The 25,755-nt window shown below is 45.4% G+C and overlaps 1 protein-coding gene across 6 annotated transcripts in view; it reads right to left on the reverse strand.

Annotated features, from left to right (window-relative positions):
- Nucleotides 1–25,755, reverse strand: part of LOC113011542 (palmitoyltransferase ZDHHC14-like) — a 62,909-nt gene that overhangs the window by 12,036 nt on the left and 25,118 nt on the right. For all 6 annotated transcript variants that reach the window (XM_026151040.2, XM_026151037.2, XM_026151041.2 and 3 more), the window contains exons 4-5: nucleotides 8,615–8,767; nucleotides 3,004–3,141 (exon numbers count right to left, since the gene is read on the reverse strand). In XM_026151040.2, coding sequence (XP_026006825.1) covers nucleotides 3,004–3,141; nucleotides 8,615–8,767 — 291 coding nt within the window. The remainder of the gene's footprint in view (nucleotides 1–3,003; nucleotides 3,142–8,614; nucleotides 8,768–25,755) is intronic.

Consider the following 25,755-nt stretch of genomic DNA (forward strand, 5'->3'; position numbering starts at 1 on the left):
GATGCTGTTTCACATTAAGACAGATTTAATTTTCCTCTATTGTTTGACAGTCTGGGAGAAAGATGTCAGAGATATGTCGTCAGCTGTGTGGGTTCAGTATTTTTCTCAAATCTATTTTACAGTCCTGTCTGGTAGATGTGGGCATGTTGTGATTCGCTTTAACAAACTCATCTAGAGCAGGTGGATGCCACGATATGAAAACTCAAACACAACTATTCTCCCAAATTAAGAAACACATGCAGATATAATTTTACACTGATATGAATCTGTTGCTTACAGATTCAGTCTGTTGATTGTAATGTTGTCCAAACTGGTGAGACACAATGTTGATGTGCAACTTTTTAGGCCTTGCTAGTTACAATGTTACTAATGTCTAAAATTTGCTCAACAAAATTTGACACAACTTTTCTAACTTGTGTTTTAAAAGTAGGGCTGCCACAAACGATTATTTTGACAGTTGACCAGTCACCGATTATTTTCGCGATTAGTCGACTAATCAGATCATCATCCATTGGACGTAAAACGAACAGCTTATTGCACCAGCAGCATCTGCTCTTATATAACTATCATTAGCTTACAGCTTTAAGTGTTTAAGGTCTGTGCTAACTAAAAATAAAGACAAGATGATAGTTTATTAAACTTTAATGAAATTTGCAGATTGTTTCGGTGAAGTTTAATAAACTCCTTGCTATCTAAAATATAACAGGACACCTATATTCTCCAGCATCTCACACTTCTGATAATCAGCTGTTTATTCAGCTGTGTAAAAACTATAACTTTAATCTCAGCCAAACAGATTTACTCAGGAACAAATAAAATACTGAAAAAAAAAGCCAAACAATAACATTTTTAAGTTATCTAAATGACTTGTATATCATGTTTAACCTGAGTAGCGAAAGACAGCGGTGGGTTTGAAAACGATTTGCCAGGAGTCCGGTGTTCTCACGGGCTCTAGTGAGCCTTGACCCCGGCTAGCTATCGAGCTAGTGGGTAACAGACGTCTCCGAAAACGTCGGAGCGCTTTTGAAAATATGTGGTGTCTTGATAACCTGAGCAGGTATTTGAGGTTTACACAGTTACATTCTCACCTGAAAATATGTTAAACGTTTATTTTGTGACCCAGAAAGAGTAATATTAAAATTAACTAGCTGCTGCCATTGTTGGAAACTGAGCAGAGCTGGGCCGCACTATGAATTCTGGGTAGAGCTGGGCGATATGAGATTTTTTCATATCACGATATGTTTTTTTCATTTCAGGCGATAACAATATCTATCACGATATAAGCCAAATAACTATATTTGTAAGATTTAAATGTGCCGTTGCTCACAAGTAAAATGTGAAATAATCAGCAGCTTATTTTGATTGAAATATTTATTTCCCATAATAAGTTCAACAGGGGAGATGTACTTAAAAAATGAGACTTTTTCAGATAAATAAAGGCAAATATTGCAAACTACACAAAAGGCAGCCGCTAAAGCGTTTAAGTTTCAAAATAGAACAAACAAAAGACTAATAAATTGTCAATTCCACTTAGAAATTATTAATTATAAAAATAAATCTTAGTTTGTTTTACAGAAGAACAGACAAAATTGACTAACTTTTGTCAATATCAAATAAACTGAGAACTAAAAGGAAATTCTCAATCTCTCCTTGTTGTATAGCTGAGCTTTTCAAACTGTTTTAACAGTTACTTTAATCTGACAAAAGCCGAATGACGAATTAGTGCTTCCAGTCAGAGATTGAGCATGCACCGCTTTATTGTATTTCCAGGCTTGCTTTCGACACAATTTACAGTGTGCGCTACTCTGTTTGACTTGAAATAGCCGAAATACCTTCACACTACGGAACTTCTATGGCTCTTCCGTTCGACAATCTCTCCGGCATTGGAACCATCATCTGTTTTATCTTCGGTAACCTTCGGTCACGCTCTCAGTTGATTTTTCTCTAGTCGGCACACTCATTTCCTCCATTACCGGGCGGCACGGCGACTGGCTGCTTTCCAAAACAAATACACATGTGCGGCTTGGGGCTTGTGCTGTACGTAAGAAGTCACGTGACGTGACGCTGCAGCTGTGATTGTGCACTACTTAATTTGGATTGGCTGTTCCTTTTTTTTTTTTTTTTTTTTTTTTAAGAGGACAAGAGCAGTGAGGCCTATCGCAATAGTTTAATTTTTCTATCGAGAAAAAGTTATTTCGCAATACATATCGTTATCGTTCTATCGCCCAGCTCTAATTCTGGGACAGCTTCTTCTTCTTCGGGGTTTAACGGCAGCTGGCATCCTTGTAAATGCAGTGCTGCCATCTTCTGTTTCAGTCCGTTATTACACTCTTAAATCCTACTACTTATTCCTGCATCTTTTGGGATCTTACAAAGCTTCAAACGACACGTCGACTATTAAATCAGTCGTTGACGATTTTGATAGTCGACGTAATCGTGACTAGTCAACTAATCGTGTCAGCCCTATTTAAAAGAGAGCAAAGTTCCAGTATGTCCACATCAGTCATTAACTAAACATCAGAGGACCTACAGCTCAACCTTGAGGTTCACCAACAATGTTATTGTTGTACTGCTAATATGTATTCATTTTCTGTCTTTAAGACATGATTTTATCCACCTGATTACACGAGATGAAAACAGTAAACTTCGATAATTTGGTAAGGATTAGCTGTATGAGAAGCTCGACTACACATCTACGATCTTACTTAACGTCCACATTTTGGTCAAAGAAAAAGACCAAAACTGCAAAGGATACAATAATCTGTTTTGTGTCCCCATAAGAAAGGCTCTGTGATATGTCTCGCTCCCCACAACATGAGCAATACCTGAAGACACACACACGGAGCCCAACAACCCGCTGCCTGCTCCCAGCTGGAAATATGGTAAAGAGCCAGAAACCTGCAGCTTTTCACGACGCCCACTTACAACCTGCTGACTGGAAACAGCCCGGAGGACTGTGCGTCTGCACTACGCCTGAGAGCACGCGTCCTTGTGGATACTTACTTAAAATGATGTGCGTGATGACGAAGGCGAAGATGAAGATGGTGAGGAAGGAGAGCGAGAGGATGAACATGTAGAAGAAGCGGTAGTTCCTCCTCCCCACGCAGTTCCCCACCCAGGGACAGTGGTGGTCGAAGCGCTCTGTGTGGAGAGGGAGAGACGAACAAGTTTATTCCGGTTTCAAGGACAAGCGCACCTAACGTGGCGATCCTCCAACGCTTCGGTAAAACTGGCTGAGACATCACGTTTCTCATAAAGCACAGATGTTCACAAACAGAACCAGGTCACTTCAGTGCAGATAAACAGCACAAATCCTGAACTGTGGGAAACTGGGGGAAAGGGGAAGTGTCCCTCTGGGTCTTGGCATAATAATATAAAACATTTTCACAAAGGACAACCTTCCTATTTATATAACGAGCTAATAGAGAAATGATGTGTTTCTTACATGACTGAGTAAAACTCTCCCTGCCACAGTGGGACGAGGTTAAAGCCAAGAATGTTTGAAATCGACTGCTTGAATAAAATTGCTGGTAATTTTTGATAAACTGCTCTGTAATTCTTGATGTAGTTTGAAACCTTCAGCTGCTTGTGAAATCCTTACCATTAAAAGTCAGCCGGTGACATTTTATTCAGCCAAACTGAAAGCAGCTCCAGGGCACCAATCATGTCACTGATTGCTGTTAGAGCTGTTACTTCATCAGTCTCACTCCACAGTCCCATGTCTGAATGTGGAACACTAGCTGTGCACAGTGGTAGCCCCTTAACTAATTAATCAGAGCCATTATTGGTTTAGTGAGATGACATGACCTCGATTTGTCTCCATGAATCAACGCCTGGTTAAACCGGTGCCTCCCTTTAGACAAACACTGTAAACACTAACAGTAAAAGCTGCCGATCACAAAGTCTGCCCCCGATCGTTACCGTTAGGTGACCGATGATTGTGGAAGAAGGAAAAACATGTTTTATATGGTAATTGTGGGCTCTTTGGCTCAAGGGATACCACAGGGTCGCGACACTGCTTTTTCAAGAGCGTTTTCAGATCTAAATAACATAAAAACAAAAGTTAAAATCCATCCTCGATACACGACTTGACTCTCTTTATCATCTTTGAAAATCAAATTTAGAACTTAAAAATTCAAAGAATCTGCAGAAATGCAGATCCCAGCGCACGAAACAATATTCTGCAGCGATTAAAGGATGAAGTGTAAAATAGACCCGTTTCATCTCGTTACCTTTACACTTTATGGATCAGGTGGAGACTACGGCTAACACAAGATGAGACGGCAGTGATATTAACCTATAACGAAAACTAGAGATGGACCGAGCCGATATTACGCATCGGTCCAATACTGACCTAAATTACTGGATCGGATATCGGAGAAAAATAAAAAATTTAATCCGATTCATTAAATATCACAAAAGCACCTCACAAAACTTGCGACATGGCATAACTCAGCTCATAACCTTAGCACGTCGGAGCAGTGTGCTCACGTGATAGAGCGGCTGTGGCGTGCGAGACCTGTCAGCGGTCTGGTTGAGCATTTGTAGCCTCGCTACCAAATCATTTCATCTCCAAGAAAGTGATCCCAGAGTGAAGTAAAGCAAGTGTGTAAGTCCATCTCTGAATGTTTGTAAAGCATTCCCACATTAAGCTTAACAACTGATATATGGAGCGACTGCCTCTCCCTCCCTATCCTGCCGCTACTTCAATCGTGAAACTGCTTAATGATCAGCTGATCGGCTTTTCTGTCGTGACTCCGTCTCTCTTCTTTGTTTTTGGCCCACTTCGCGCCAGAAAGAGGAAACCAGCGGCTGAACAACAGCAGCACTATTAACTTTGATAAGCTGTTGTAAGAATTTATTTAATATTACTTTCTACACCAGGATCTTTTCTAAGTAGCTGACGGCTGGTAACTGTGCAGGGGCCGATCTAGCAAAGTTTAGCCAGGGGGGCCGATAGGGCATTAACAGGGAAAAGGGGGCACAAAGACATACTTTTCTTTCTTATTCTCAGATAAAATGTCGAGCTTTTAATAAATAATTATCTGAATCTTACACCCAAAGTTTTAATCTGATGTAAAATGTATAGAAGTCCATTACTGTATATAGTAACTGTTAAGTCTAATATACCCTAGTAAGCTATAGTACTTTTTCCTTTGGGAAGATGCCATCTGTGCAGTCTGCAGTTCTGTTGAAGAAAGATGTTGAATCTATTTAATTATTGTAGAAAAATTATTGATTTCTGTGCATTATGGGGTTTGTTTGTTTTTTCGTGCATTAAATTAAAGTTGATTACGTCAATTAAGCATCACGAGGCGGAGGGTGGGGGGTGTTTGCTTTTCTTTTTTTTGCTGGGGAGTTGGCAACCCCATTAGGTAGGTTATTTAATATTTCCACTAAGTACTCTTTAACATACCAGAATAGGGAGGATGGAGCAGGTTTATTAGATTGATCAGTGTTGCTGAACTATGAAATATTTTGGGTGCAGTGTATTTTTTGCATAGACTAGCTTTAGTTTTGCTTGTTTGTTTTTTTTGTTTTTTTAAAACTTGAGTATCAACTTATACAAAATGCAGCAAGATATTTTTTTAAAAACCGCTTTATTCATTATAAAACACACTATATCGGATTTATATCGGTATCGGCAGATATCCAAATTTATGATATCGGTATCTGACATTATAAAGTGGTATCTTGCCATCTCTAACGAAAACTATCGCCCTCTTGTTTGTTTTGCTTACGTAGTAATGTCATTTCCCTAATGGGGTCATTAAAACTTCATCTAACAAAATAAGCATCAGAAAAAAATGAATCACAGCAAACGACCCTGAAGTCCACCTTCCACAGCATCCACTCACAGCTCAATCACAGACCCCACTGTACACACTGTACAGAAAACAACAGAATACGACTGCAGGGAAAAGGAGGTGGCATCTGTGTGCTTCACTTTTATAAGCTTCCTCTATGACTCCCGAGGGGATAGCCCTCTTAAAAGGAAGTGACTCTGCCATCCTCCTATCCTCCGCTTGCACCAGGGAGGGCCTATCCATTCTGGCTCCTTACTTATTTAAGAGCTTGTTATCCCCCTGGCTTTTAGAGCAGCAGCGGCGGGGAGCGAGAGAGTCGAGAGGCAGGGAAACACTGCCAGAGTAATCCCCATTTACAGTTTAAGAATAAACGCCAGTCGAGAGAAGAGGTCCCAGAAAAAGTCTTATCAGTCATCCAGCTCCCAAACCATTTTTCATCATTAGTCGGGTGGAGGCCGAGAGCTTAGAGAGCAGCCTGGAGAGTCGAGTTTATCACCCACACCCACCTGCAGCGTGGAGCCCAACTCTTTGTCCCGTTTCACTTCCCTCCATCTGTGACTCACAGCTGGAATCTAAACGGCGTGTTTAGAATTCATAACCAAGGATCTTTATGAGCCGCCCTGCTCTGTGACCATGTTTGGTTTGGGGAAAGCTTTTTGATTCCATTTTCCGCTCATTTACTTCGCTGTGTGTTTTTGGGCCTTTTCTGCTACGTTTCACAATGTGATTGCGTGCATATAAAGTGCACACATTCATTAAAACGTGCCCCTCTGTTTGCCAGGATACCTGCCCTTTTATATCTGCGCTCAGCTTCCAATCTTCCTTCCTGTCAGCGTGCATCTGTCACATCTGCTTACCGCCACATCTTTTTCCCGTGTTTACTACTTCCTCATCTTTGTCTCCCAGGTTTTCAGTTCCTCTTCTGACAAGGAAACAGACAATTCAAAGACTGAGCTGTCTCTGAAGAGTGAGGCGCACAAAAACCCAGATGAGACAGATACAGACACAAAGGTTTCTGCATCTCTGTCTCCATCTTTTAATAATTACCTTGCTGTGCCTCGGTTCTCTAAGGAGACGCAGCATGTGGTTTTATAGAGCAGCAAAACCATCTCAGACGGTTGGTTTCTAATTCCCGTCTACTCTGTGGATGCCAAACACCTCCAACCACACAGTGTCTGCTGTATATTCCCAGAAGGCCTGCATCACTAGCTAAACATTTATATATACAGGTTCATATATGTTCATATGTACAGGTGCAAAACTAAACTGATTGTAAAATCATTTTGAGCCAAACAATTTCCAGGATGTAGTTTCCTGTTGGAAAAAACAGGTTTGGTCTGAGTCAGAGGACAGCAGAAGCTGAACAGTTTGCTTTTATCCTCGCGTGTTAAGCCTCTCCTTTTCCATGTTTCTGTGTCTCTTCAGTTCACCAGGAACTAAAATAGCCTGGTTTTCTATACAGAGAGAAAAAATAATGAGGATTGGGGACAAAAACACTAAAACAACAACAACAAAAAAGGAAGAGCCGGACTTCCACTGCTTCTAAGTATCGTCTATAATGACGTGAGACAAAAGGCAGTTGGAAGTGACTTGAGTTAAATTTAAAAGAATATACCAAAGACCTATTGCTTTCAATCCCACACAGGCACACAGCACAGAACAGCTGTTTTACAGCTCTCTGATGAAACACTTTGGCTTTAATGAAACATCTTTACCTTCGTAAACTATTATTTCTTCTCTGCAGGTTGTAAAACTCCCAAAAACACTTTAATGAAACCCGATCCGCTTTATCCGAGGCCGGGTCGCGCGGGCAGCAGCCTAAGCAAAGAGGCCCAGACCTCCCTCTCCCCAGCCACCTCCTCCAGCTTATCCGGGGGAATACCAAGGCGTTCCCAGGCCAGCCGAGAGATATAATCTCTCCAGCGTGTCCTGGGTCTGCCCCGGGGCCTCCTCCCGGTGGGACATGCCTGGAACACCTCACCCAGGAGGCGCCCAGGAGGCATCCTCGTCAGATGCCCTAAACCACCTCAGCTGGCTCCTTTCAATGTGGAGCAGCAGCTGCTCTACTCTGAGCCCCTCCCGGATGGCCGAACTTCTCACCCTATCTCTAAGGGAGAGGCCAGCCACCCTTCGGAGGAAGCTCATTTCTGCCGCTTGTATCCGCGATCTCGTTCTTTCGGTCACTACCCACAGCTCGTGGCCATAGGTGAGGGTAGGGACGTAGATCAACCGGTAAATTGAGAGCTTCGCTTTTACACTCAGCTCCCTCTTCACCACGACGGACCGGTGCAGCGTCCGCATTACTGCAGCTGCAGCCCCAATCCGTCTGTCGATCTCCGGCTCCCTTCTCCCATCACTCGCGAACAAGACCCCGAGATACTTGAACTCCTCCACTTGGGGCAAGAACTCATCCCCGACCCGGAGTGGGCACTCCACCCTTTTCTGGCTGAGAACCATGGCCTCAGATTTGGAGGTGCTGATCCTCATTCCCGCTGCTTCACACTCTGCTGCGAACCGTTCCAGTGCGAGCTGGAGGCCCTCACCCAATGAAGCCCGATTTGATTTTTCTATTTGAGCTTATTTTGTGATCCTGAATTTGTCTATTGACCATGCCTGGATTTTATGTTTTGGCTGCTTTAACATAAGACTTTCCTGATTCTTGGATGAATAAAAGCTTGTTTCTGACCTCACTGACCTTTAATTAAAATACATATAACCCAGGAAGTGGATAGAGAGCGAATAGATGCCCCAGGCTTGGTCTCGACACTCCAAATCCCTAATCTGCAAACAGCATAACTGCCACTCACCCACACAGTTGTCACAGAGGCTGCAATGGGAGGCACGCGGTGGTCTGAAGATCTTGCAGGTGAAGCAATACTTCAGTTTGACTGTCTGGCCGTTGATGACCACCTCCTTAGTCCTGGGAGGGGGCCTGTAGCCGGTACCGCCATTAGCCACATCTTGGGGAAAATAAAGGAGAGAGACATAAAGATCAAAGAGAAAAGACACCTGATGTCAAAGCTCCCACATACGCTGCAGCGTGCACGTGGCGTTATTGCTGTGGGCGTGTTATCACTACTGCACTGGTAGGGTGACACCAGATTCAAATACATTAAAAACAAGGAGAATACTTGTCACAGGATTACTACTGAAGTGCCAAAATTTAACTCAATATTAGACAGAAAATCTAGTGCATGATGCATGTTATGAAAGGTGATCCTGTCCACTACTGAACTGATAAATCCATTGATAATCCTGGTCTTTACATTTAAAATGATCCAGTTTGCTTTTGAGTGCCTGAATATGAGTAACTATAGATGGAAATGGTTGTAATTCCTAAACAGTTAAAGCAACACTTGCTGAATCAAAGCTGAAAGTCTGCACTATAATCACGTCTTGATCCTGTGTGGTTAACAGAGGCAAAACTACACACCGTGTGTCGCTGTTCAAATACTAACGAACCTGACTGTAAAACTGCACCCAGGTCAGGCACTACTAAGTGGAATTAATACAACAATGCTCAGATTCCATTATGAAAAGAAAAAAGAAAACCGCTGCCAAGCTGCTCTGAATGGCTTCTGGTGGCGGAAGACAGCAGAGATGACAGGCTAAACGGTAAAGATGAGCGCGATGGCGGTCGTGAAAAGGTATAGACTGGATCCCATTATTGCTCTGCTTGCTTTGAGCACTCTTACACATGCTGAGAGCAGGAGATTGTGTGAGTGGGAAGATAATTTTGTGATCATTTACACAGAAGCCTGTAGCATTGCCAACAGAGTGGTGTGTGTGTGTGTGCGTGCGTGCGTGCGTGCGTGCGTGCGTGCAGGGGGTACGGGCTGACAGGCTTATGTGGGTGTTTGACATTTCTAAAGGCAAGCAGAGGAAATGCAGCCACAAAGTTCTCTTCTATTGAATTTGTCTCATTGTGGTCGCTGCCTACAGAGCGCCATCCCAGTCTCATACTCACACTCGTCCCGTTTCTCTGCCGACTCAAACAAATGAGGGTGAGAACAACTCAGAGCTCTGTTCACCTTCCACGGCGTTAATGCTGCATCGTTTAGGTATTCTTTGCACAGTAAAATCTATATTTAAATTAGCTCCTATCAAGCCAAATAAAGAACGATGATAAGCGGAGGGTGTTTCTGAAGCATCAGAGTAAAATCTTTGTCAAGCACATTCTCTGATCTCTGTAACGCTGGAAAGAAGAGAAAGGCACATACTGACAGACTCGTGTCACGTCATACAGTAATTTTTAGCAGCAGAGAGGCAGAATCAGAAAGTCAAGCACACATTTTTAAATCTGAATATTGTGAGTTCTCTTTCAAACATTCACTTCGGTGTCTCACTACGGGGAGCACTCTCTCAGCGTCATCCTCTGAAGTTTCTACATCATTGCTCCAACCAGGATCGGCTGGCAGTCGTGACGCTTGTGTCACAGAGGGGCCACCCTCCTTCCTTCTTAGAAACGGTTAGTTATGTCTATAACTTCTGTTCCCTGAAGGAGAGGAACGAGGTACAACACATAAGTATGGGATATCACGCCCTCGCGTGTCCTGGCTGAAGAAACCTTTATTCACGCCTTTACGGCAGATGACGTGTGATGACACGCGCAAGGCCCCGCCCGCACATATAGCCGCTGCCATCACCGTCATCCCTCAGTTCGATAGCCGCTCTTCACCGAGCCAACTGCTCAGTGGGGCCACCCTGTGTTGTACCTCGTTCCTCTCCTTCAGGGAACAGAAGTTATAGACATAACTAACCGTTCCCTTTCAGTCGATTCACTCGGTACAACACATAAGTATGGGACCTATATACACGCCCCGCAGAGCAGCCACCGAACCGGAACGGGACCACCACATCCTCAGTGAGTGGTAGACCCAGCAGAAAGGACAGCATGAGCCACCGAAGGGGCTGTAACGTCCAACCGATAAAACCGCACAAGTGTGCGGCGACGCCCAATTAGCCGCTGCACAAATATCAGCCACAGGCACCCCTCTAAAAAGAGCCCATGAGGTCGCCATCCCCCTGGTGGAATGAGCTCCCACCCCGTGGGGCAACGCAAAACCTCCGGTGCTGTATGCCAGCGAGATAGCTTCTACAATCCAGTGGGACAGCCTCTGTCTGGACAGAGCTCTACCTCTATTCGGATTAGCGAAGCAGACAAACAACTGGTCACACAAACGCACATCCCGAGTGCGCTCAATGTAGGTGCGTAGCGCACGCACCGGACAAAGAGAATGCACCCTCCTCTGCTCCTCAGATTCAAAAGGAGGGGAGCAAAAGCTCAGCAACTCAAACTCCATTGAACTATAAGATGCAGGCATGACCTTGGGAAGATAGGCGGCATTCGGACGCAATACGACCTTGCGGCCATCAGGAGAAAACTGTGTGCAGGCAGGATGCACAGACAGCGCATGAAGGTCCCCCACTCGCTTCGCCGAGGCCAAAGCGAGAAGTAATGCGGTCTTATACGAAAGAAGTTTCATATCTACCGACTCAACGGGTTCAAACGGAGGGCCACAAAGGGCCTCCAGCACCAAAGACAAGTCCCAAGCAGGGACACTGGACTTAAGCACGGGCCTCAGCCGGCGAACCCCTTTCAGAAAACGCACGGCGAGGGGATGCGCACCTGGTGTCACCCCGTCAAAACCGATATGACAAGCAGATATAGCCGCTAAATAAACCTTGATCGTCGAAAACGAAAGGCCTTTATCCAACAGCTCCTGCAGGAATGTCAAAACATCCACAATAGAGCACTGAAATGGGAGAGTGTGGCGGTCCTGGCACCATCGCTCGAAGGCTCGCCATTTGTAAGCGTACAAGCCTCTAGTAGACGAGGCCCTGGCGCTCTGAATCGTCGCTACCACACTAGGTGGCAGACCCTTAGCAACCAAGTTTAACCTCTCAGCAGGTAAGCATGAAGGTGCCACAGATCCGGGCGCGGATGAAACACTTCCCCCCCCGCCTGAGAGAGGAGATCCCTGCGGAGAGGAAGCTGCCAAGGACTTGCTGCAAGCAGGCTGATTATTTCTGCATACCACGACTTCGCGGGCCACCAAGGGGCCACCAGGATCAGAGAGAGGGAATGCCGACGCACCCTCTCCAGAATTGGAGATATCATTTCCACTGGGGGAAATGCATACAGGAGCACGTCTGGCCATTGGTGCGCTAGCGCGTCCAAGCCCAAGGGTGCATCGTGGTCGATTATAGAGAAGTACAGGGGGCAGTGAGCATTCACCCTGGAAGCAAAAAGATCTATTTGCGCCTCGCCAAATAGATCCCAAATCTGAGCCACTATTGAAGGGTGTAACCTCCATTCTCTCACCAGAGGACCCCCCCTGGAGAGAAGGTCCGGCCCCAGGTTCAGGTGGCCCGGGACATGGGTGGCTCTTAGAGTCAGAAAATGAACACTGCACCATAACAGCAGAGAGCGAGACAGCTGCAACAGGGGAAGAGAGCGTGTTCCTCCCTGCCTGTTTATATAAGACACCACTGTTGAATTGTCCGTCCTGACTAAGACATGCTGGCCCTGCAGGACTGGACGGAAACGCTTTAGAGCTAAGAACACTGCTAACAGCTCTAAGTGGTTGATGTGCAGCTGGCGCTGAGCCGCGGACCAGATCCCTCTCACTGACGCACCCTCGCACAGCGCTCCCCACCCACTTAGGGAAGCATCTGTGGACACCACCTTGCGAAACAACACCCTCCCAATCCGAGAGCCCTGGTGCAGTAGCCCGGGCTCCCTCCAAGGACGGAGAGCCAGCATGCAAGACGCAGTTACCGGCAGCCTCCTCCGGAGGTGACGCGAAGCACACAAACGGTGAGAGAGAGTCCAGCGTTGAAACGCTCTCATTTTCAACAGCCCAAGCGGCACTACGGCGATCATAGATGCCATCATGCCCAACAAGCGCAATATCGTCTGGAAACGCAGTCTGCGTCCCAGCTGAAATTGAGCGAGGCAGCGATGAAACGCGGCCACTCTGTGCTCTGACAACCGTGCGCGGCTGGAAAGAGAGCATATTTCCAGACCGAGAAAAGCGATCTGTTGACCTGGGATTAGCGAGCTCTTCTGAAAGTTCACAGAGAACCCCAGTGTCTGAATGTGTGACAGAACCCGCGACAGCTGCGTCTCCGCCTGTTCTCTGGAGCAAGCCACGAGAGCCCAGTCGTCCAGGTAGGCCAAGATGCGGATGCCCCTCTTCCTGAGGGGCGCTAGCGCTGCCTCGGCACATTTCGTAAAGGTGCGGGGAGCGAGCGACAGCCCGAACGGCAGCACTAGGTATTCGTAGGCTACGCCCTCGAATGCAAACCTCAGAAACTGCCTGTGTTTCGGGTGTATAGCGACATGAAAATAAGCATCTGTTAGATCGATTGTCGCAAACCAATCTCCCGGGCCGACTGCACTCAGGAGCTGTCTGAGTGTTAGCATCTTGAACCTGTACGTTCGCAGGTACGTGTTCAAGACTCGCAGGTCGAGGATGGGACGAAGCCCTCCCCCTTTCTTCGGAATGACAAAATAACGGCTGTACCAACCTTTGTCCGTCTCCGAAGCGGGGACCACCCGTATTGCTCTCTTCTGTAATAGCGCCTGTATTTCCTCTCTGAGTACCAAGGCTGCCTCGGGGTTGACAATCGTGTTCACGACTCTTTGGAAACGAGGCGGCTTGACCCGGAACTGCAACCGGTAACCCATGGCAACGGTTTGCAGCACCCACGGAGAGGGGGCGCAAGCGCGCCACTGAGGGAAGTGAGCAGCCAGCCGGCTGGCCTGCAGCACTGACGGCGGGGCGCCGTCGCCCCCCAGTGTGTCTGCAGGGGACTGCATCCCCTGCCTGACCTGGCTCATTTCGCCTGCAGGTTGAGCATTTGAGATTGTTTGAGAGTAAACCACACTCTTTATTGATTGCAACATGGGAACATGTACATTTATACATTTTGTTGGGTGCACCTTTTCCGGGGCATAACAATGAAAAACAGCGGGAACACTCGATGTGGTCGCTTGAACATTCAACACATCTGAACCGTGTGCAGGGGTTATGTGCTTGGGAGACCGCGATAGGGAAGTGCAGCGCCTTCTGGGGCTGACAACCTGAACAGAACTTAAGCGGCACCTCTTGTGCGGCAACAGAGGGGTAAGAGCAGCGTCTCCCTGCTGCCGGATCCCTTCCCCACTCGCAATCACAGCTAGGAGGGCTGAGGCTTCTTCCTCCTGGGCGTCGGGTCCCGTCGGGGGCCCGGGGGAGGGCCTTTGCCCCAGGCCGACTGGCGTGGAGCTCGGGCCAGAGTACGTGCTCTCGCCGGCGGCCCTCCCACTCCAGCAGTGGGCGCCGGTCTCTTGCCAGCTGTCAGAGGAGCGGCGGGCCTGTGAGAGCTAGCAGTGGGCTTGGGCTGGGGCTGGCGTCTGGGGATGATGTCGCGCAGAGCTTCCGTCTGCTTCTTCCTCAGATCGAATCTAGCCTGAATGGCTTCAAGTGAATGTCCGAATAACCCAGCCGCAGACACTGGTGCGTCCAGATACACAGCTCTGTCTCTATCAGGGACGTCGGAGAGGGTCAGCCACAGGTGCCTCTGCGCCACCACTGTCGAAGCCATCCCTCTGCCCAGGGAGAGCGCTGCACAGCGAGACGCACGGAGGATGTAATCCGTGGTGACTCTAACCTCGTTAAGAAGAGGTGACAGCGGGCTGTCCTCCGGAACCAGCGATCCAAGCTCCGCCAGGCACATTGCTTGGTACGTCTGGAGCATGGTGACGGAGCTCATGGCTCGAGCGGTGCCGGCCTGAGCCCGATAAATCTTCTCCAGCTGCGAGGCCGAGAATCTGCAGTGCTTGGACGGCAGAGTTGCGGGGCCACCGACACCATGGTTATGGGACGGGGCCAGATAAGCAGCCAGAGACGGCTCCATAGGGGGTGGGTTAGCTAAACCAGCTCCCTCGGCGCCGTCCAATTCCATGTACTGTCCATAGCCGGGCACAGTGACGCGGGTAGACAGAGGTTTGTCCCATGACGCTGTTAGCTCGCAGAGAAAGTCTGGGAACATGGGGAGGCAGTTTTTGGCCGTTGCGGGCTCCGGTGGAAGGAAAAAACCCGCAAACCGCGACGGCTTCCGAGCTGGTGGAGGAGAGGGCCAGTCCACCTGCAGCTTCTCAGCGGCACGGCGAAACAGGGAGAAAAGAGAGGTGTCATCGTGGCCGACCGGCGCAGCAGCGGCGGCATATTGGGTCGACAATGAGCTCTCCTGCTCATCCTCCGACAAACCATGGATGTCCAGGCCGATGTCCAGCACGTCATCGTCTTCCTGGGGAGCGCTGGCGGGCTTCAACCCAGGCTGAAGCCCGTCAGCGCTCCTGCATGGTTCCGGTCCGTCATCGGCTAACCCGTCAACGTATTCCATGTGGTCAGCCCAGCTAATCGCGGGGACATCGACCTGAAAATTTTCGTCTTCGGACTCGGACGAAGCCGGGGCTCCAGACTCGGAAAGAAGAGGGTCATGCCGTGCGACAGCCGAGCGTCCCAGCACTCTTTCCACAAACGTCACCCGTCTTTCCAGGGTCGAGCGTCGGAGCTGGCGACAAAACGCACAAGCTTCGGGCTCCGTCAACGCTCTCCTAGCGTGGACGATCCCCAGGCAGACAGGGCAGGCATCGTGCTGGTCGCTGTCGTGCAAAGAGAAACCACATCCCTGAGGACAGGGGCGAACAGAAGATTTCTGCTTTGCTCGCTTCGGTTTGGAGTCCATTCCCAAAACGCAAAGCGAAACGCTGCACAAGAAAAACTTGAAAATAGCGCTCCGCGGGCAGCCTACGCACCAGCTGGGCGGTGGAGGCTAACACCAACAGGGGCAGTTAAGCTAGGTTCAAGTTGGCAGACAACGGAGCTAACTAGCAGTAGCTAGCTAGCCCAACTCAGCAGAGGTGTTCTCAGCGAGGTGAAGAGCGTAAGAACTGAGGGATGACGGTGATGGCAGCGGCTATATGTGCGGGCGGGGCCTTGCGCGTGTCATCACACGTCATCTGCCGTAAAGGCGTGAATAAAGGTTTCTTCAGCCAGGACACGCGAGGGCGTGATATCCCATACTTATGTGTTGTACCGAGTGAATCGACTGAAAGGGAACCCCGTCTCTCCTGACTGCTAACCTGAGAGCTAGCTTGACGGTCCACTCAAGCAAGCTAACACCTTGGTCATCGGGCGCTAGCGTGGCTCACATTGTCAGTCGCCTGCTCTTCACCATAGAGCCAGGTTGGAGAGTATGTTAGCTGCCACCACACACCTACCGCTAGAGCTGGGCCATATCATACTGTTCACAGTAACACCGGTATAATGTTGGGCAACGATAAGAAAATGAGATATCACGATTAGGGATGGGTACTGGTGTCCGGTGCCATGATGGCACCGGTTCTGACATAAATGGTAGTAACCAGACCGAAAAGCAGCGCACATTTCGGTGCTTTTTTTTCCTGAGCTGTGATACACTTCTAGCCAATCATTTTACGTTTCCGAGGATAGTAGGCGGGGCCAGGTACGTACGTTCTTTTATGCAGAGCTACAGATTAAAAATGCCCAAGGCGAAGCGGTCAAAAGTCTGGCTGTACTTCACAGCAAAATATGCAAACTCAGCAGCCTGCAACAAGTGCTTTAAGCTGATACTGTGATACTGTCAAAGGAAGTAACACCTCGAATCCGATGAAACACCTGGCGACGCATAGCGGGTTTTTTTTTTTAAAAGCCGAGAAATGCGCCGTATTTGATGGCAGCAGCAGTCGTTCTTCTCTGCGTGAGTAGCTTCATGTTGTTCGTGTGTAATTTACGTTGAATAGGCTAACCACGTTATTACATTAATGCATGTAAGGTGAACTAGCAAACATCATCATAGCTACATGCAGCTGTCTTCTTGTTTGATGGCAGATACTCCCTTCACCCTGGCCAAAAAGGCTAAAATGACCAAAGAAAAAGAGGGAAACAGCTAAACATAAGAGGTTTTTGGACAAAGTTTGTGTTTTTTCCATTGTTTAAGCACTGCTTCCAGCCAAGAGTGATACCATATATGCCCCATAGCTGCAGAAAAGGCTAACATTGTTATCTTTTTACAAAAAACAAGCTGAATATGAGAGGTTTTTGGACCAATTTTGTGTTCTCCATTCTTTAAGCACCGGTTTGAGCACCGTTTGAGCACCGGCACCGTTTCAAAAGTACCGATTTGGCACCGGTATCGGATAAAACCTAAACGATACCATCCCTAATCATGATAGAATAGTGATGTGTCGGTCGCGAACGAAATGGCTCTTAGAGCCGGCTCCTTATCGCAAGCCGTGGGGTTCTCTCTCTCTCTCGCACTTTTTTCCCGCTTCACTCTGCACGCGAGCCTTGTGCTTTGGGCTGAACAGAGGGGGGAGGGGCGGTAGTTACACTCGCAGTAGCACAGGAACAGAGCGGGAGGGAGGGAGAAAGAAAGAGAGCCAGAGACAACATCGTCACATTAGAAAGGTATAGTAATCATCCACAACTATTTTCAGTTGCAGATGATAAAGGATTCAGAAAGTTTATTCATGCAGGTCCATATGACAGAGAATATGCATGTTCTTTTTGTTTTCATATTATAATTTATATTTAATTGTGTTGGGGTTTGCAGCGTTTTGTGTTATTTCATTTTTAATTTGTTTTAAAAGGAAAAAGCTGAAAATTTAAATAGTTAAAAGTTGAACTGTGACTAGTTGGTTTTTGTATTATACGATTTATTTATTTCATTTTATGTGGAGTGCATAAATAAAAGTATATTTACAGTGGCCCCTACAGACAAAGCAGCACGCAAAAACTCCAAAACACGCAAAAACTCCAAAACACATAAAAACATAACAGAAGTGCTCCAGGATGCTGGGCGCAGTGTTGAGCTTTTGTTACCTAGTGGCTACACAAGCCAGCAAGTACCAACGACCGGATTTGGTGTGTGGTAGTAACCGGTAAATGAACTTTTTTTTTTTTTTAAATTATTTGAATATATATGAGTGCTTGTGTATAAATACACAAACAATACACACACTGCTTTCAACTGTGTAATTTAAGTGATGTAGGTAGCTCTGTTTTGAAGTTCAGTTAACACTAGAAATGTGTTTTGGAGTTTGTACGTGCTTTGTCTCTAGGGGCCACCACATATATTTTTATATAAACATATATAAATAAAACCACTTTTTTTAACATTAGTAATTCCTTTTGTGCATAATTGTATATTATTGTTAATAATAAATTAATTAGAGCAACAAAACAACCTGAAGAGCCGGTTCGGAGCCGAAAGAGCCGGTTCTCTAAAAAGAGCCAGAAATCCCATCACTACGATAGAATATGGGTAAAACGCGTATGTGCAGTGCCTTTGTTTTCATACACACATGGCGGAAAAGCATGGCGGAGACGGAGAATGACAAGGGCGAAACCGGATCGTTGAATGAAACTGATGAACCAGAACTGGTTTGTAAAAATGCTGCAGCTTCAGTGGTGTGGAACTGGTTTAGCTTTCGTCCATCAGATACACAACAAAGCACTATTTTTGGTAGAGCATGCTAGCGGGCCGTCATTATTACCGTGCTTTTCAGAAAATACGGCACACTTAAAAATCAATCCTTTGATTTTCTGTAAAGTCGACAGTGCCCCTTATAATCCCGTGTGCCTTATGTATGAATTCTGGTTGTGTTTACTGACCTCGAAATGGTTTTATGTACACGGCGCTCGAAAATCTGTCAAAATGTTTTAGTCCGACTTTGCTAAGCTACGAAGCCGCACCGCTTGATGGATTGTCGGAGCATTACGGCTATCGTAGGCGGAGCGATACGTGCTGTGCTTCAACATACCGTAATATTACCGTATTGTGTGTGTAGGGCTGCCACAAACGATTATTTTGATAGTCGACTAGTCACCGATTATTTATGCGATTAGTCGACTAATCAGAGCATCATCCACTGGACGTAAAACTACAGCTTATTGCACCAGCAGCATCTGCTCTTATATAACTATCATTAGCTTACAGCTTTAAGCTTTTAAGGTGCTAACTAAAAATAAAGACAAGATGATAGTTTATTAAATTTTAATGAAATTTGCAGATTGTTTCGGTGAAGTTTAATAAACTCCTTGCTATCTAAAATATAACAGGACACCGGAGTATATTCTCCAGCATCTCACACTTCTGATAATCAGCTGTCTGCTTGACGTTTATTCAGCTGTGTAAAAACTATAACTTTAATCTCAGCCAAACCGATTTACTCAGGAACAAATAAAATACTAAAAAAAAAAGCCAAACAATAACATTTTTAATTTATCTAAGTGACTTATATATATTTAACCTGAGTCGCGAAAGACGGCGGTGGGTTTGAAAACAATTTGCCGGGAGTCCGGTGTTCTCACGGCGCTAGTGACCTAGCCCCCGGCTAGCTATCGAGCTAGTGGGTAACAGACGTCTCCGAAAACGTCGGAGCGCTTTTGAAAATATGTGGTGTCCTGATAAACTGAGCAGATATTTGAGGTTTACACAGCTACATTCTCGCCTGAAAACATATTAAACGTTTATTTTGTGACCCAGAAAGAATAATAAGAGTAATATTAAAACTAACTAGCTACCGCCATTGTTGGAAACTAAGCTGGGCCGCGCTATGAATTCTGGGACACAGCTGCTTCTTCTTCTTCGGGGTTTAACGGCAGCTGGCATCCTTGTACATGCTGTGCTGCCATCTTCTGTTTCAGTCCGTTATTACACTCTTAAATCCTGCTATTATTCCTGCGTCTTTTGCGATCTTACAAAGCTTCAAACGACACGTCGACTATTAAATCAGTCGTCGACGATTTTGATAGTCGACGTAATCGTGACTAGTCGACAAATCGTGGCAGCCCTATGTGTGTGTATAAGCTCTTTTTAAGTGTTGTGGATATTATACATTGTTATGCTGAGGATATGTCGGCCAGTTTCCACTGGAAATGTCTTTTGGTTAAACTGTCAGCAAGGAATTTGCATTTGCACTGTTACATTTGTATATTACTTTAATGCACATAATACAGCTGCTTGTTGAAGTGAAAATATATTGAAAGAGGTTTATTGCACTAATAAAGTTGTGGAGTAAAGTATTTTGTCTTGTGTCAATTATATTGTTATCGCAAATTTTCAAAAATGTATCGTGATAAATATTTTTGGCCATATCGCTCTGCTCTACCTGGCACAGCACCTAGCTCAGCAGTCGACACCCCCGGCAAAATCTATTCTGACCCCTGAACCTGGAACATCAGGCACTAAGAAATACTCCAAGTGTTACAGTTTTTTCTTTAATTATTTTCTTGCTCAGGTTTCCTGATGTGATTTCCTGTGCTCTGTAAAGTACTGTCAGCTACTGTGACAGTTTTGAAAAGTGCCATAAAATAAAGTTTTATCCTTCTTCATGTTTTCACACAGATGCCAATCTACTCACCGCCCGGCCTTAATCGCCACTATTACTGCAAATCGACAGCATGCACACCTTAAGCAGCCCATCAACATTCAGTGCACGCTACACTCAAAGCAGCTTTTCTGCTGAACAAAGCCGTTCGAACACTCGGCCGACGGGGCGGCCGAAGCTTAGCCTTACATCAGTGTCTAGTGGGAGATCCCTCAGAGAGATAGGCCGGGTCCAAGAGCTTGAAGCGAGATAATAAGGCAGACTGGAAAGTGATGTAACACAACACACAAGCATGCACACGTACACAGTGTGTGCCCACTTACACCCTCACACTCAAAGTTAAATGAGGATTCAATGTCAGCCAAACTGGGCTTGGTGCTGCCTGCTGAGGTATAAAGAGAATCTAATCGCCATCGTGTTGTGTACACGCAAGAGGAATCTGCACAAGGTCTGCTGGAAAACAACTCCGGTACAAAAAACACACACACACACACACACACACACACACACACACACACACACACACACACACACACACACACACACACACACACACACACACACACACACACACACACACACACACACACCTCTTTAACTGAAAGCCAAAATTTAAAACTAAAACCAGGTGCAGCACAGAACTAAGAAATACAAAGGTGCAAATAAAACAATGATATAACCTGTTCAAATAGCAAAAACAGGCTTGTCTCAGCAGTATTAAAACACAAAGCTCTTTTTAAAAACATTTGCATCTGTTTGCTATGAATTTTATAGCAAACGAGTTAAAAACAACAATCCAGTGCAGAACAGAGTCTGTGATCAGTTTCTAAAGGATCAGTATCAGCTGGTGTTAAATATTTGGTCTAACTACAGCCTAACACTTGATTTTATTATGAAACAGCTGCTGGTATGATGGCCGCTGCCATTGTTGTGGTCACCGCGCACACCGAGGCAGGACCAGCGCTTTGTTTCCATTTAACCAAAAAGCAGTTCTGGAACATTCAAGCACGCTGTGGTGATCCTGGTTTGACTTCATCAAGCTAAATAATGATAATAGTAACGGTTAAGATTTTTTGTGTATGTAATATCCAAGTTTGACATTTTTGCTTTTATGAAGCTTTGATGATTTATTTTCACACAGTCTCTGTACTTCAGTCAGTTATAAAAAAGACTCTTCAGTGCAGCTACTCTGGACTTTGTGAAGTTCACCTTCTGCACATCAAGTCAAACTGTCATGTCAGACAGTTAAAACAGAGTGGATATTTTTCAAAATGGAACTCCTTTAAAAACAGCCTCACACATAATAATTTAGTAATTACACTTTCCACCTTCATCCAAAGCAGCAAAGCGTCAGTTCAGGACTGACAAAATGACACAAAGTTTGTCGAGTGCATTTCAAACCTAACATCCAGCTCCTTTCCTGGAACATCTGCTTATTTTTGTTTGCCACACCAATCTGCTTTTACTCAGGCTTCATACAGGGAGTGCAGAATTATTAGGCAAATGAGTATTTTGCCCACATCATCCTCTTCATGCATGTTGTCTTACTCCAAGCTGTATAGGCTCGAAAGCCTACTACCAATTAAGCATATTAGGTGATGTGCATCTCTGTAATGAGAAGGGGGGTGGTCTAATGACATCAACACCCTATATCAGGTGTGCATCAGGTGTGCATTAGGCAACTTCCTTTCCTTTTTGCCAAAGGAAAGGAAGTTGCCTAATAATTCTGCACAGTAATAGTCACCTGCACACACAGATATCCCCCTAAAATAGCTAAAACTAAAAAAACAAACAAACTAAAAACTACTTCCAAAAACATTCAGCTTTGATATTAATGAGTTTTTTGGGTTCATTGAGAACATGGTTGTTCAATAATAAAATTATTCCTCAAAAATACAACTTGCCTAATAATTCTGCACTCCCTGTATGTGTGTGTGTAATACAACTGCTGTGGTCTCTGTTCAGGGGACTGAACTCCATGTTCCATGTTCTTTAACAACTTTTCAGAGTGGATTCTTTCGTCAAAGCTCGGTCTAGAACAATCCAAACTGTTTGCCAGAATGAGAGGTTGACGTGCATGCAGCCTTTCACAGTCACACCTATGATATCTTAGCTAATCTGGGAGGAACAGAGACCACCTACACAGACCCGTGGAGAGCATACTTGTGTGGGTCTAAGACTGTTAGTCTTCTAGACTATGTACTGTGTCTCCGAGGTAAACTAAGAAAGACCATGAAGACTCGATTCTGCAGAGATGTGACCTCTGCCTGTGTGAGATATGACAACTAGGAAGGAGACTGCTGCTGCTTCACCGAGGACTCCTGACCGGAGAACAACGAGACCACCGGGAAAGACCAGGCAAAGACTAGTGCTAAAGTCATTCTTAGGCACGTGGTCCAGCCTGCACCGTGTATCTAAGGGGACAGGGTCAATCCAGGCCAGTGTAACGGCTCCACGCCAAGTTTGTTTGTCACTGTCTGTTATTTCTCTTTTCTCCTGTGAGCTTCAGTGAAACAGCTCTACAGTGACGGCTCTATTTGTGTGCACTCCTTTGTTAGAGTCCCCTGCAGCTCTGTCATCGACTCATCTCTTTCTCCTCACGTCCACGTCACTGTAGATCTGCGAACGAGCCATCAGCAGCCTCGACACAGAGGAGACAAAGACTAGAGAAGATGGCGGTTTTACATCAGCCCCAGTGAAACGACTCCACAGCACACTTGATCATGACACAAACTGTCAAGGGTTTGGATGAACCTGTGTGTTTGTTACATAACACTGCCCTGGGTCTTTGCACGCAGATGCCACATGTAGAAACCGTCACTTCAGACGACATTTAAACACAGGCAGCACCTGTGGCTCACACCTTTGGTCAGTTCTGTTTCTTCCCAATTAGCCGTCTGCACACCTTCCCATGCCTCCGAACAGTTTCTCTGTGTCTCGGCGTGATGATGAACCCTGTTGAGCTTTTCTTTCTTTGATGACGTCCCTCCTTTATCAGGAGATCCATGTAAAAGTAATTCACAGATGCTGAAGTGAAGCTTTGTAACAGAGCCTCTTTCCACTAGCTGCAAACCTTATTACTTATGAGGCCAATAACAATGAGGCCAATAACAATGAAGTCAAACACAAATGTGATCGAGGGCGCTCGCCACCAGTGAGCAGAGGGAGGTGAAGCGTGCGGCAGCTTAAGTCTGAGCGTGAATGATGAGAAGACCGTAATTTAAAACAAGGTATTATTCATTCATCCTTGAGACGGGGCAGACGTGTCAGCAATACTGCAGGCAGACGTGGGGTATTTTGAAATTCAAAGAGCCAACCAGGCTTTGGGATGAATTAAACTAGCTCCCAATACAGCAGGTCACTGCGAGAGCATCTCTGATCTCTTCCTAAAGCCTCTGGTGTATTCTGGCTCATTTATCCCCACTTTTTACATTTGGCGAGTTAGCGGTCAAGACTGGGTCAGCATCGACACTGCTCTGTGGACTTCACCATCTATGACCAAACAAATTCAAATCAGTTCCAGCTTTTAGTGGCATTTAACGGTGCAATGGCCAGGATTGAAGGGCCAAATACGCCAGAAGGGAAGAGACGAGCCGTGTCAGACATCTTATGATGCTCAAGAAGCAGCTCGTGATCATAAAAATCATTTCAGGGATAAAAGCTCTTATTTGTGGTGCAGTCTCAAAATTTGCTACCAGCCAAAATACATGAAATGCTCTCAGCAGACCTAAGAGGTGTTAAAAATCCGACGAGCATGTTTGCAGTGTCTTATCACTGCAGGCAAAGGAAGCTGTATCTAATGTGATTAAGCTGGCTCTCTTCATAGAGAACGGCTCGAGTTAGTCTCTCTCTGGTAATGGGGTGTGTGTTTGAGCTTGCCATCTAAATCAAGGTTTTGCCAAAGGCGCAGGCAAAGAATAAACACAAAGTAATTAAAAGCAGGGTGCAAGTCAGAAGAGACTTGAGAGCAGAGTATAATGTGGGTTTGGTGATAAGATTACAGGAAATGTGTTTAATAACTGCAGAACACTTTAGGCCTGTTGTGCTATTACAAACAGTCGTAGTGGACTACTACAGGGTGTGAGCCGTCAACCTCAAAGCATAAAGCTTCAACCTAAGAACATAAAGTGTAAAAATAGAAACAACACAGCACAGTGGAGAAACAGGAGGCACCTCAGCTTTGACTAAAATCGAGTGAACCAATTTGAAATGATAAGTGTTGGATATTTCCCTATGAAGGATCGCGGGCGGATAAAACTGTGTCATCTGCATAACAGCGACACTGACTACTGAAGGATAAAACGAGCTGTGAAATGTGTATCAAGAATAGGGATGGGTATCGGTTCTGACATAAACGGTAGTAACCAGACCAAAAAGCAGCGCACATTTCGGTGCTTTTTTTTTTTTTCCTGAGCTGTGATACACTTTAGATTCTAGCCAATCATTTTACGTTTCCGTAGGATAACAGGATAGTAGGCGGGCCCAGGTACGTACGTTCTTTTAGAGCTAGGGCTGGGCGATATATCAAAAATTTATCGTTACCGAAATTTATGACTCTCATCGACGTCATTTTGCCCATGTCGGTAAATTCGGTATTTAAAAAAAAAAAAAGAAAAGGCATGTGCAGGTTGGCGATGTTCATGTCCCTTTAAGACGCTGTGCTACATTACAGATTTAACGGGGTGGAGTCACATGACTCTACTACCTGTAACAAGACGAGACACGGGTGAACAAATGGAGGACGATTTAAATGTTGAAGCAGCAGCGACGGAGGTAGAGCTGGTGGAGGAGGAAGAGGAGATGGTTGTTTTTTGTTTTTTTTGTGTCCCGTTTGGATCTTTAGCCATCAGAATTGTTGTCTTAAGGCCAAGAAAGATGCCAAGCGGATTTATTTTACCAAGTGGATCATCATGGCCTTGCCATATTGGTCCATTTGATTGACCTTTATTATAATTATGAATTTATTTTATTTTCAGTTGCTACAAACGGGACAGACATGACTGGGGGATAGGACAGGGAGAAAGAATGAAAGAAAGAGAGGGAGAGAAAGAAAACCAAAGGGGAGAAGAGACAGTGAGAAGGGGGGGGGGAAAGAAAGAGAAGAAAGAAAAAAGAAAAAAAACACCTGGGTCACCTGTATGGAGAAAAAAAAAACAGAAGAGAAAGCAAACAACAAAGAGCAACATAATAAAAAAAAAAAAAAAAAAAAAGAGGACATGGTTGTTAACAAAAAAAATGCATCATCAATCGTTTGGCAACATTTTGGATTCAACAAGGATGATATTGATCAAAAAATTGTTAAATGTAAACTCTGCAAAAAGACTGTTGCGTCAAGTCAAGGTAACACAAGTTCAGTTCAGTTAATAAATCTTAACCACTAAAAGTACTTACTACTATTGTCTTCATTTATTTTCAGTGACATTTTACAGTCCTTTAAAGTGGTAATAATATAATTGCAATGAATAGGTCTAGGGGGAATAATATTATCAAAATAACTGGAGGAACTATGCTGCCTGCCACAGCCCCATCAAAAGAAAAAGA

This window comes from Astatotilapia calliptera, chromosome 19, assembly GCF_964374335.1.
Source record: "Astatotilapia calliptera chromosome 19, fAstCal68.1, whole genome shotgun sequence".
Taxonomy (NCBI): Eukaryota; Metazoa; Chordata; class Actinopteri; order Cichliformes; family Cichlidae; genus Astatotilapia; species Astatotilapia calliptera.